The sequence below is a fragment of the Phoenix dactylifera genome, chromosome 13 (genome assembly GCF_009389715.1).
Source record: "Phoenix dactylifera cultivar Barhee BC4 chromosome 13, palm_55x_up_171113_PBpolish2nd_filt_p, whole genome shotgun sequence".
Classification (NCBI taxonomy): Eukaryota; Viridiplantae; Streptophyta; class Magnoliopsida; order Arecales; family Arecaceae; genus Phoenix; species Phoenix dactylifera.
In genome coordinates, this window is record NC_052404.1 from 3,764,482 (window position 1) to 3,778,515 (window position 14,034).

The 14,034-nt window shown below is 35.0% G+C and overlaps 2 protein-coding genes across 2 annotated transcripts in view; both read left to right on the forward strand.

Annotated features, from left to right (window-relative positions):
• LOC103701643 (protein LONG AFTER FAR-RED 3) overlaps nucleotides 1-4,805 on the forward strand; it is a 32,602-nt gene extending 27,797 nt beyond the window's left edge. The window contains exon 15 of the mRNA XM_008783787.3: nucleotides 4,348-4,805. Within this exon, the coding sequence (XP_008782009.1) occupies nucleotides 4,348-4,534 (187 nt within the window). The 3' untranslated portion in view covers nucleotides 4,535-4,805. The remainder of the gene's footprint in view (nucleotides 1-4,347) is intronic.
• Nucleotides 4,806-12,615: 7,810 nt separating this feature from the next.
• Nucleotides 12,616-13,566, forward strand: LOC103701644. The gene has a single exon (XM_008783789.4). The coding sequence runs from the start codon at nucleotides 12,840-12,842 to the stop codon at nucleotides 13,455-13,457; it is 618 nt and encodes a 205-aa protein (XP_008782011.3). The 5' UTR covers nucleotides 12,616-12,839; the 3' UTR covers nucleotides 13,458-13,566.
• Nucleotides 13,567-14,034: the final 468 nt, after the last annotated feature.

Below are 14,034 nucleotides of genomic sequence, written 5' to 3' on the forward strand. Positions count from 1 at the left end.
AAGGTAGGAATTGCAATGACAGGGATGCTAAATCCTACTATAATACAGCTATGGAAAAACAATGCAAATAAGTAGCATATGGTAGCTTGTCAGAATTAGCACCAAGAAAATATCTCTCTACCCAAGATACATTGTTCATTCAAAAGAGGACTAAGGCCTTGTTTAAGGAAGCTTTTGGAGGGCCAAAAAGCACTTTCTGGCCTTCCAAAAGCACTTTTGGATGACAAAAGGTGTTTGGTAAAAATTTTGGAAAGCTGTTTTAGCTTTTTCAGAAAGCTAAAAATAGCCTTTTGGGAGAAGCTTCATTTTGGAGCTTTCCGATAAAGCTGTTTTGAGCTTTGTCGGAAAATTTTTTTTTTTTTACCAAAATATCCATAATAAAATATAACAATTACATACTTTGTCCCTCTATAAAACTAAAAATCTGCTGGAGCCCTAACAAAGAATCCTAGCCGTGGATCAAACTCCCTTTTGTGCAAGAAAAATGTATTCTTATTTTCGATTATTATTTTATACCTTTATTATTGTATTATACTATAAATATAATATTATATTACATTATATTATAATACATTAACATGTTATATTAAATAATTTAATATTATGTTATATTATGAAAAATTAATTTATCCTAATAATTATAATATTTTATACCTTTATTATTGTATTATACTATAAATATAATATTATATTACATTATATCATAATATATTGATATGTTATGTTAAATAATTTAATATTATGTTATATTATGAAAAATTAATGTACGCTAATAATTATAATATTTTGTACCTTTATTATTGTATTGTACTATAAATATAATATTATATTACATTATATCATAATATATTGATATGTTATGTTAAATAATTTAATATTATATTAAATTATTATGCTATAGTATACAATGTTATATTACTATATTATAATAATATTATATTATATTACAGTAATATTATACTATATCATGTATTTATATATTAATAGATGTTATATTTTATTACGCTCTGTTGTATAATATTATGCAATGTCCTTTATGGTAATTTTGTCATACAGAAGTATTTTCTCAGTTTGTTTACCAAACACATGTTAAAGTGCCACGGCACTTTAAAAATGTAGTTACCAAACAGCAAACAACGTTTTATAAAAGCTCTACTTCTAATAGCTCTACTTATAAAAGCTCTACTCCCAAACAGGGCCTAAGTTATTGCAAAAAGACCTATGGTGATAAACCTCAGATGATAAGGACTTAAGGTCAATAATATAAATACAAAGTAGATGGAATGTAATTTTAGTGGAAATGTACATGAAAATGAGAATCTATCCCAAATTGATAGCCAAACTGTGTTACCTAGACACTCACAGCTGGCTCCAAAACCCTGTTGGTTATGTACCCAAACTGGATATGTATCAAATATTTGGATACTTATGAACTTCTATGGTTGCCACTGGCAGAGAGTCGAACTTATTGAACAATGAGTTTGACCCTCTATTTTATGTTAGAAGTGAATATTCATTCTTTTTATTGTTCAACCAAGGATATAGGTATTGAAGTAACTTTTTAAAATATTAATTTTCTTATATCCTCGTGTTTATTGGAAAGTTGTAACGAGAAATCTGTATATTAAAGACCTCTTCAGACAATGTCTTTAATATGTCTTTTAACATTTAAATAAAATTTCTAATATATAATTTAGTTAAAATTATAATTTATGCTACGTATCCCCGTATCTCTCATTTTCTTTCTTGCTAAGTTAGACACTTGGATATTTGTTCAAATTCGATTCTGGTATCCATGTCCATGCCACATTGTGGCCGAAGTGTGATTGATTTAGTTTTCTCAGATCTATGGTTTAAAAGAAATGATAAGTAAATGAAGACTTATATAACTTCAGATCTTGACACGTGATGAACGTGCAAGCATGGAAACAGGGAAAAAAAGAAAGGAAAAGGTTACTTGGTGCCTTGCAACCAGTGGAGTGGGAAAGAAAAGAATGGGTCTTGAATTATGGTTGCTGCTGAGAGGTGCACATGGTGACTTGATCAATATAGAGGAGGAATTTATTCCTGAATTCCTCGAAGAGTTAATGATTTTAGGATTCTAGAAGGATCTATCTTATAAGAGGGAAAAATAGAAAGCAAAAAATAAGAGGGGGAAAATGATCGTCATGGCTTGAGTTTGAAAGGAAAAAAAGAGTATAGTAGAGATAGGATTTAGAACGCTAAAAGGCTCTGGCTTAAGAGTAGGAAGAAAAAGGAAACGTGGGATATGTTCTCCTCCTGGAGCATGGAGCATGAAATACATTTGGCTGCTTTTATGTTTTTTCTATTTTTTTCTTCATATTTCAACATAGGGCTCGTATGAGAAGGAAGGCCTTAGGCTTTGGAGGCCGGCCTCCAAGCTGCCTTTCCATTATATATATAGTAAAGATAATAGAATTAGAGCTGTGCGGATGGAGCAGAGAGATGTTTCTGAGTGTTATAACTGACTCATGCCCTGATGATTTAAAGAGAACTGAATAAAACTACATCAAAATATATCTAGAATTCAAAAATGATGCATTATTAAGAGAACCCAAGAAGATCTGTGGTAAAACTAGGCATGATAGACTGTTAGAGCAAGGAACAGGGAACTCCCTGGGGAGTGATTATATTATATTATAATGTGTTGCCCATTCTTTCTGGTGATTGCTCATTCTTCATGGCAAGGGAATAGAGCCATAGTTTGTGGCAGTGTGGCCTCATGAAAACCTTCAAACCATTTTCCAGAGCCTGTTTATACGATGGCTCTTACTCAAGTAGTAAGTATTATAAAAATGATGATGACGATGATTATGGTGGTGATCATCATTGTCTGAAAGACATTCTTTTAACTGATTGTACAGTCTGAAGATATGAAATCTGCAAAGGGGCAGCATATGAACTAATGGAACCGTAAAAAATAGATAGGTGAAATGTGCTGTAGATTCTACTTATCAATATAACATCCTTTCACAAAAGCATCAGGATAAATCTTTTACATGACTGCTTTCCTAATGGAAATGATACAGATATTGTATCATTAATGATATTTCATAAAAGAAAGCCACTATGGAGGGCTTTGTGGGGATTTTTCTGCTGGTAATAAATATTATGATCGAGTCAGGCTAAAGTTGTCTGACTTGAGGTCTGGATCATCCAAGTCTTGAAAGATTAATGGATTCATGAAGTATGTACCATCAGTGGATCAGTCCCACCTTAATTTTCATGTTCATACTCTACATCACATGATCACAACTCATTCTACAATGTTTCTAGTTCATAGGGTTATTTAATAACCGTTATTGCCAAACCATGGTAGCCAAAAGAAAATCTGTTTCTTGCTCTTGCTCTTTTCTTTAGTGGCAATCTCTACCACTACCCCCATTCTCCAAGAGAAAAAGAAATGCACACAAAGTAAAAAGGAATAAGAAAACTGGTGGCAAAATCTACCATTATTGCTTTCATTGTTATAAATCTCATAGGCTTTTATTTAACAGTTATTATTAAATCATCAATTTAACCTTCTAATTCTTACTCTGACATGAAAATCTTAAAAGACCATATATGAGGATTTCTATTTCGGAGTCAAATGAAAATTTTCAGGACCTAAAAGAAACTCAAGTGGGTACTTGGATCAATGCTGCTACAGTTTTACAAGATGGCAGCAAATTTGCGTTTAGCCCTTTGTTATTCTCTTTTTCTTCAGCATTTCTATGTGAAAGGTAGCATCACATGTTCACATAAATGCTAGATCCAAGTGTTATCTTATATTTTAATTACACATTCTTGTGATGTCCTAGATTTCAGAAATGAAGAATGATGCTGAGAAATTTTAGTTATCTTATTTCTGGTTTCATGTGGACAAATGTGAAGTGTTTCTATTGTTAGACTACAAACCAATAATGAATACCGATTCTATTTTTTTCTATTATTTATATGTCTAAGTCAAAACTTGTCATTATTCATTTGAGTTTCCAAGTCAATCTTTCCGAGTCACTTTTTTGGCATTGCCAGCCCAATTACAAGTTCCAAGATTTCGAATTACGATTCCATCATCTATTCAATGACTGCAGTTTCAGGTGTTGGGGGAAACTGCTATTATCCTTTTGTCAAACTAGTTTACCTTGTGAATTTGAATCTACCATTACACCAGTGTAGTTGTCCCTCACGACCCCCCAGAAAACCTTTTTATTTTAGAACATATTGAAAGGTAAGTCCAGCATTATTTTGCTACCATGCTGATCAATTGTCTTACTGCAAACTATATCAGCCCTTTTATTTTTTTGTGATTGCTAACACCACTGACTGATCGTCCTTAATATGCAGGCACACCATTTCAGCTGCTTATGCCTGCTTCCTTGATCATGATTTGGGTAGTTTATCTGCCGGGAAGTATGCAGATTTTGTAGTATTGCCAGCCAATTCATGGGATGAATTTTCGAGTGATTTACCGTCATCTGTTCTAGCCACTTACGTAAATGGAGTGCAGGCCTACCCATCAAATAGCATGTGATGGAAGGCTGCAACAGTAATTAGCTTTTTCACTTTGCAAATAAATAATGGTAAAATATAAATGTAGCAGCTTGCCTGTTTGGTGGTCTGTTGCGGTTCACCCTCAGTTGAGGGCTGTACTTCAGGCTGATACTAGTGGTTGAACTGAACAAAAAGAAAAAAAAAGGTGCATATTCTAGTTGATGAAACAAGAATGAGTACATCTCTCTGTTCAATATGGAGTATGGACTACTGCCAAATAAGTTAAATCAAGTCAATTGGATGTTAATATACTAGTGGAAAATTAAAGCAGTATGTGCTAAATTGGCCATTCAGGTGATCAAGCTAATCCATCTTGCATATTGGGTTAAGTCGTACCTGTTTACTCGATTGATCGAGCCGGGCCAGCAGGTCTCGCAGCTTGGATGGCATCTCAGCAAGGAACTCTGTTTTATTGTGCCATTGCCATTGTTGGCTTTCCATCTTCTTCTTGTTTTTTGTGGTGGTGATGGGCGGCTGAAGAAAGTGCAAGTAAAGCAAATAATATCTTGATGTCTCTATGCCATACAACAACTATGGTATTTATTTTAATATCTTCTGATAACTGCAAATATTGTCTTATGTGTGGGTCATAGTATTGATAAAAACCATTAAAAGAATTTGAGATGCTAAATTGATATCATATAGAGGATGACATCTCAGGATATATCAGTTTACATGGAGTGAGGTAACAAGAGTTGATATTATTATCATAGAGTTAATATCATGCATATCATACATGGGAGTGCTTGCCCATACGAATAGGGAACAGTATTTCAGCCAAGATGCAAAGTTGATAATACCATGTTGAATGCAAAATAAGTCTATGGTCAAGTTGATCTCAAACGGGCTTGCCCATGCATGCGATGAGATTACATATGTTCCATATAATGAGTTGTAGATGTTGTTTATATTTTCATGCGATAAACAGTGTATGTGTAGGTTGTAATATATAAATGCACTTGTATATTAGCTCTTCTGCATACAGTTACACTTTTTTACATATTTATACATTAAAGCATGTATATAATTATGCATAAAATACTATAATTAAAGTAACATTAAGATGTTAGGTTGAATGGGGTTGTGCAAGGCTGAGTTCAAGCTTGGCGTAACTATTTTTAATTCAAAATATGGTTAGGCTTGGTTCTACTTAAATATGCATCATAATCCAATTGAGGATCAGGACGCTGCCAAAGATACACCTCATTGCATGCTACATGTATGAGAGAAATTTATGATTTTTTTTTAAAATAAATATGAGATATACGTATGACTACAAGGCTAAGAAGAAACGTGAAGAAACAAAATGGGTCAAATACTACCAAAGTTGTTAGCTGCACATAATTTTCTTCCACTATTCCTTTTCAAACTTTCACAATATCCTGAAGTTAATAACCTGCAATATCCTTCCTGGTTAAAGGTGAAAGCAAACTGTGGGTGAGGAAGCTGTGATGTATATTGGCTGCAAATAGTGAGTAGATTGGCTCAACAGCAGTGGCCAGGCAGACCACCTTGCATGAATAGTAGTCTATCTAATGTCAACAATACCTATAAACATGAATAGTTAGCAATGGAAATTTTTGTTTCAGAAGGTTAGTCTGTACTGAGGATTTGTGTGTGTGTGTGTGTGTGTGTGTGTGTGTGTGTGAATTGGATATGAGCAAGCAGACAATCTAATCTAAATTTTACTTGGTCTCCATGGATGTTTTACTTGGTCTCCATGGATGACTAGGCAGCACCAATGGTGTGATGAAAAACATGGTGATAGTTACAAATCCTCTTGTGCCACCATCTATAGAGTGTCATTGTTTGTGACATAAGCAGCAGTATTGATGGCTTGACCTAGTCAAGTGCAACAAGGATAAGGATTTTTTTAAATGCTTATGTGGAATTCATGCACTCAAACAAAATACATGTATAGATAACTGGATCCTTGACATAAAAAATAAGATTTTTAAATAATAAAACAGTAATATATATATTTTTTTCTTTTAAGAAGAAAGATGGGCAATGAGTAAGAAATCTGATACAAAACAAAACAGATTATATACAGAACATATGTTCTCAAAAAGCATAGAGTTCTCAGGTTTAAAAAGAATAAAAGATGAGCAATGCCTCAGCATATCTTTTTCAGAATAACAAAGTCGAATATTCTTGCATTTTTTTTTCTTCAGGATTTTCCATCAAATCCCTGCTGACAACATAATATAGATCCTGACCAACCCTTCCATTTCAATGTATCTTTAAAGTTATTCCAGATTCTTTTTGAAACAAGTTCCTCATGCAAGCCACAAAGAACATTGTTTGATAGGACTGGCCAAAACCTCCTTCCTAAATTATCAGCAGTAAGAATTATTCCTTTCAAAGCTATCAGATAAGGATCTTAACCTTGTTAGGTTTATGAATTTTCCCAATAAAAGAGATTCCATACTCTAGTTTACCTCAAAGTCTGAGGAATTTCTAAAATAAGTTCACAGTAAGGAACTCTGAAGCTGTTCATCTCCATTTAACCCCATCAGAATTTAAATTAGATCTGATCAAATAAAGAAGATGAAGTGTTTATACAAGAATTCATCCTCAAGATTTCTTCAGAAGAGAAAATTTCATTGAGTTTAGCAATGGTGGGAGCACCATCAATTAGAATGACCAAGGATTTTTTTTTTTTTGAGCCCAGAACCTCCCATATGGAGGAGAAAAACAACCGCTGAGCTGTGAACCAGTCTGCAATTATCTGTCATCTTATATGTTTCTCTTGGTTGACTAAGTTTATATAGTATATGATACTAAAATAAGATTCTTTCCTTAAAAAAAGAGTTGACCAACCAGAAAAAAAAAACCTTCTTTCGTTTTCTAGTATTTTATTTATTTAAAAAAGAAGATTGGAAATAGAATTGTAAAGAAGTCAATCATCATAAAATAGAGTTAAAATAATATACTCTTAAAAAAAAATGGCTACTTGCCTTCAAAATGGGTATGTCGACGTAGCCCACAGCTTGGTGATCCGATGGAACATATAATAATTTCTTTTCTTTAACACGCGTTTGATTTTGACTCTAAGTTGGAGGAGAATGTAATACCTTAGAAGGTAACGCTATCTTCCAAAATATGAATAGTATTTTTGACCCAACTTGTCTATTCTACACTTTTGAAGCTTATCTATATTTGCCATGAAGAGAACGTATATCTACTATGGAATCATGTCAAAGGAAAAGAGATCCATGTGTGATGCTATGTACCATGTATGTATAGGTCCATGGGATGCAAATGGATGCAACATGGGTTGGTCGCCTATATTGAGAATGCAATCCTATATTTTTATGATATAAACTGAATGTATCAAAGTATAAAATAAGCATCAATCAAAAAGAAGTATAAAATAACACAATGGTATGACTTCTTGTTTTTGACCAATCACAATGCTATATGACTCAGTTATATATTGCAAAGCTGACAAAGCTCAGATTTCGACCCTTAAAAGTAATTCCATATTGTTTCAAAGTTACTCTCTAGAATATCAAGCAACTTCAACAAAAGCTCTCAAATTGTTGTGATGATAAGCTCTAAAATGATATTATAGAAAAAATAGCTTTCTCTGACTGTAATATGCCGATGCTAGAAAGAAGCATCGAAAATTTAGCCCCCACGCCAATATTTGCCGATGTTTTTTATAGTGTCGTTGGAATAAAACTATTGATGCTTATAAACATCGGTATATATATTAAAAAGCGTCGACAATATCTGATTTTTTTGTAGTGTAAGTTGGTAGCAACTTGGCAGTATAAGCCTAAATCCTTCCCCACCCTCCATCTAGGCCTCCCCCTCTCTGATAAAGTCTTGAAGAAGAGTGACCGGAAAAACTTAGGTATCGAAATCGACAAAACCAAGTTACTCTCCATATCATTGGATATTTTCAAAATTTAAGAAATAATATTTTATTTTAAATCAAAACTAGTCGAGTGCTGTGGTAATTAGTTGGATGGCATCTTTTCGAAATGTTGTGAATTCGAATTCTTCAAATTTTCAATGTGCTTCTAACATAAACATCTATGTACTACACTATAAATATAGCTAATTTAACCTCGCATGTACTGTTCAATAGATAGCTAATCTAATCTCCTCCTACATAAGCTATCACGAAGAAGATTTCCAATTTAATTTTTCCTCACCTTTGCTTCAACATGGACGACCAATAAACTTCAACAAAAGTGCTCCTTTCTCGGCTGTGAACCCCAGTCGTGAACTTCATTCCAATTCCTATATTCTAATTGAATACAAAGTATGCAGACAAATTTAAGACAGTCCAAGGAAGAAAAGTAATTGTACGGGTTCCAATTAAGTCGTGATGGCACGATAAATCCACAACTATACAACCAACTCGGCTCCCAAAGCCAGATATATATCCACAATCTCAGTCAACCAAAAAGTAGAGAAAAGAGGCAGCAAATTGAATTCTAAACCTCAAGGTTTTGGTGTCCAAAGTTTAGTCCTAATACGAGGTGCAGGATCTTTACACATAAATAACTGCCATTATGGGTTGAAGAGTCGCTGTGTCCAGTTTTTGCTTTGCTTCCATAATGACATAAGCTCATACACGATATACATTTGACCTGTGACAAAGAAATGGTCAGCATAATTAAATTTGAGCATAATTTTCAACTATGGAAAGGGTTTGACAGTTTTGTGATGGCAAACTTATATGAGTTCTACAGTGTGTTGTTGGAAGATAACGTAGTATGATGGCGAAACGCAACTTTGAATTTGTTAAACTTAATCCCCTTGATTAGCATTCTTCCCACCTATATATGAAATTTAAAGATTATTTTGGCCGACTAAGATACCTAACCATGGATCGTAAAGGTTGGGAGTACCAAATTTGGAGATGTTCTAAGACCATTTTGCAACTTGCAAATGGTGAGAAACGTGCTAGGTTTATCAAATATTAATGGGTAAGACTTGTTAACAACCTATCCACATATTGGTAGACTTGTGAGAGGTAGACTTATATATATAAAAGAATTGTTGTTATTATCTCAGAAGAAAGAGACAATTACAAGTTTCTTGTCATACTCCTGCTTGTAATACTCTTGTGTTCAAAAGATACACCCATAAGAAGAGCCTCTCCTTTCTGAGACATATATATTTTTTTGCCTTTTCTAAGATTTCAAGGCTATCTCTTTGTTTTGGGATTTTTGATTGCTGGTGAGATTGCTATTGTTAGTGAACATTTTCTAGCCGGTCTCCACATATAAATGTAGGCCACAGGCTGAACCATGTAAAAGTTTGCGTCTTTTATGTGTCCACTATTTACTCTGCTAATCCTGGATTTAGTTTCTTTCACAATACTACCTAATATATTATATCATTGTAATATAATTAACTAATGGTCTTGTACTTTCAATTTCCATTTCAGAAAATGGAAGAGAAAAACAATAAATGGTGAAGGATAAAAACAGCATGAATTGTGGAAAGTGTTGTACCATGGTATCAATATAAATATATTGTTGAAGGAATTTATGAAGTAGAGATATACACAAGAACATCTTCAAAGAAGCAAGTCAATTAGCTCTTGACATTATCAGATGATGACCTAAAATTTACTATATAGAAGAGAAGACCCAGTCAATCGTGCTTTACATAATATCATGGAAGAGCATAAGCCAAGGCATATGTATACTGTGGGCACATAGATATATATTGCTTGGTAATAAAAAATCTGGGGTAGTAGAAATTATTAGTCATGGTTGAATAAATTTAAGTATACCATATGAGGATAACATGATAAAGCATCCATTTTCATTTCTGAAATAGCAAGTGATCAAAACTAAGCAGGAAGACAGTTAGTGAATAAAGAAGTAATCACTTTCAGATATTGAAAATAACTTGTATTCAAAGTGGGAACAAGAATGCCATTAATTGTTATCTATTTGGAGTATTTTATTATGGATCAAGTTGTTGATTTCAATTCTTGTCGATAACTTTTTCAGCTGTCTATAGAATATTTTGTTGCTAAAACATGTAATGGTCCACTTTTCCTGACAAAGCATCCACAACAGCCTCAAAAGATTGGATTTTTTCAGCATTTGGATATACTTGTAGGAGAGTAATCTCTACTTTACTAGAGATAAATGGACCATGCATATATCTCGTATTTATGATACATCCCAGTCATGCTGGTGGAACTCCACTTGTATCTTTCTCCTAATTTTGACCAAACTATATAATTGCTTGAAACTTGAAAGACTTAAAGCTACTAATGACTATATAATGATGCATCTCCATTTTAACTATGAGGACAATTAATCTTGTAGCACCTAAATAAGAAGATAAAATAAGATTTATAATAGTATATCATGATTTATTTCTAATCATTTATTTGAGTTACTGTTTGTCAAGCAACAGGATCCATTTATATTTAAGTTAAATCTCCCAACAAAGTGGCATGACCCGTTTGACCTGACATAATATTCAATCTCCATTTCGCAAGATGGGTTTGGATGTACATGAGATCACATTATTTTATAGGTTTACATGTCTTCAAATTTAGAAATTATAAGTTTATATTTCGGGTACCTTGGTTGTATAATGAAGTTTCATAAAAGCCATAAAATCATGAAATTAAAGCTTTTAATTTTGTTTCCAATGTTCAAATTCATATTTTTTCCAAAATTTTTAATAGAAATAAACAAGAATAACCTAGCCCACATAACTCGGTTTTATTAACAAAATGCAAGGAAGCACAAGGGAAAATAAAAGCAAATAACAACTATTCTCAAGAAAGGAAAATAAGATAACAACCATCCCATAACAAGACAAAGTGGTCCTCTAATTTGAGAAAATTGAAAGGTTGTAAAGATCTCATCTTTTTATTAGCAGCTTTCATTCGATTGAACTTTATAACTACTACCAAATAATATGGGTTGCATTGTCCCTTTCAAAAGATTCTAGAGTTTCTCTCGATTGCTTCTCTAGGCTAGGCCTCATAGCTTCTCTAATCATCTTTTATTCTTAATTTCAGGACAATCTTTTCTTAATAATAAAGTACCTTCTAATTTTAAGAAAAAAGGAGGACAAATTATAACTGTTCAAGTTCAAATTCTTAAAGATACACCATCCAAGACTCTAATCCATAAACTTTGATTATTTAACAAAGGGTTGCAACAATTGGGGCCAGCCTCTATGCACAGCCAAATACTTTCTAATTGCTTTCGATTTTGAAACCTAGTAAGTGGAGGGTGCCATTTAGTGCGGTTAGTAAAGTTATGGGTCAATTCCATTGACTTGGTTTATGCTCCACCCTCATCCCAATTTCGATCAGATTTTTTCCATTCCGTGAGAAAAAAAAACTCAAAAAACTTTATACAAAAGATAAAATTATAATTTTAAAATGAAAACCTCTACCTCATTAACGTCGATGTCTGGCTTAAAATGAAAACTTTATACAGGTTTATGTTATCAAGTGTTGCATGTTTTTACTACATACCCCTCCACCGCCCAAAAAAAAAAAAAAAAAAGCCCGATGTCTAGCCTTTTTATTTTTTTATTTTTTTTGAATAAAAGAGATATTTGGCTTCCAACATGGCCTTTGCATGGCAAATGCATATCCATCTCACTCCATCTTCAATTGAAATAAATTTCCACCTACCACCCTACAATCTATATATTGCACGGGTCATGTTCTTGTGCTATTACAATGCAAAACAATGGCTTCCTTGCCCACCCAAAGCGTCCCTTGGGGCCAACGTGTTCCATGTGCTCAATACTAGCGAACATCACCCATTACTCTTTTGTTACATCACCAAAGTTAAAGCAAGCTCATTGGGATGACTTTTCAACATCTCCTCCTCCTTTATATACATATATAGTCACGTTTTTTGCCTCTTTACCCTCTTTATCCTTCAAGGGCCAACTTGCTATCAGCATCATTTGACCACAGATTTCCCATGCTTTTCCCCCTCCAGAAGTTGGAAAGGGCAGCCGAGGTGAAAGGTTTGTATATATTTCGTCAAGACCAGCCTCCCTCTCAGACTGACCCGATTCCTACGCCAACCACATACGTGGGCTCCACCCAATCCAGATCCCATGCATGCCAAAGCCGTCGCCTCTGACCACCGACCGGATCCAAACCCAGGCCCCGATTTGTCCAGGTCAAAGCGTCTCCGAGTTTCTTATAAAACCAACCACCAAATTAAGTCTTCGCCCGAAGCCTAATCATCCATCTTGCACAAAACCACATATCTTCTTCTCCTTGTTGCCTCAACTGAAACAATAATAGAATCCAATCCACCATGGGCAACGGGCTCTCCCCTTGCTTCAGCTCAACCTCCAGTGGCCTGGTGAAGCTCGTCTTCTGGGGTGGCACCACCAAGTTCCTCGCCGGGAAGCAGCTCGCCGGCGAGCTCATGTTCCAGTTCCCTGGCAGCGTCGTCTGCCATGCCGACTCCTTCTACATCGGGCAGCCAGTCCCGGTCTTGTCCATCGACGACGAGCTGCTTGCCGGCGAGACCTACTTCGTCATGCCGGTCGACCGTTTCCCATGCAACCAAGCCCTCACAGCTGTAACCCTAGCCTCGCTTTCCCCAGGCCCGAAGAAGCCATCGCTTGTCAGCTTTGGTCAGCGTCCGTTTGAGTACGTGAAGGGCGGTGATGGGAGGACGCTCATCAAGGTTCAGCCGGAGTTTATAGCGAAGGTCATCACCGCCGAGGAAGGACGGCAGAAGTGTGGTGGCGACGGTGAAACTTTGTGCAGCACGCCGGAGCTAAAGAAGCACTACGCCCTTCTAGTAGGGTCGAGAGACCGGCTTTGGTCTCCGAAGCTCGAGACGATCTCAGAGAGTAAAAGTAGGTTATCCCCAGGGAGGTTATCACCAGTGAGATTGTTGGGGTTGGAAAAGAGATCAAGGTAGAATTGCTTCATCCTATTTGAGAAAAGATTATACTTGTAAACTCTCCTTTTCTAAGGGAAGAAGGAAAAAAAAAGATGCAGCTCTCCTGAATAGATTAATTGGTGTCGTAGAGAGCATTGTATAGATTTTTATCACTGACCCATGAATTGTTTGCCCTTTTTTTTCAGCTAACAATGGTTGGGCTACTAATAGCTGGTTGCCTCATCAAAAGGAAAAAGAAACTTTTGACTGGCTATGAAATCATTATGATAGGAGGTAAAGAGAGACTAATCCAATAAGGAGGCAAACATCCTTGTGAATGATTATGATGAGTTCTTCCACTATTGTTGGTGCAATTCTAGGCATTTTAGGGGCCCCTGAGTTGAAGTTAATACAATTTAGACGGGCTCCCATAGTGGATTTGCGGTTGTTAATCATTCTTTAAGGCGTTCAACTTTAGCCATAGCTTCTCACGTGTTTCATTGCTGGATGTGCTATTTTATGACCTGGATTACCTACTCTTGAAGTTAAGAGTAGAAGTTAGGATTGAGTGTTTGCTTGCATGGAGGTTTAGTAACGCTAGTTTGGGTGTTAGGGT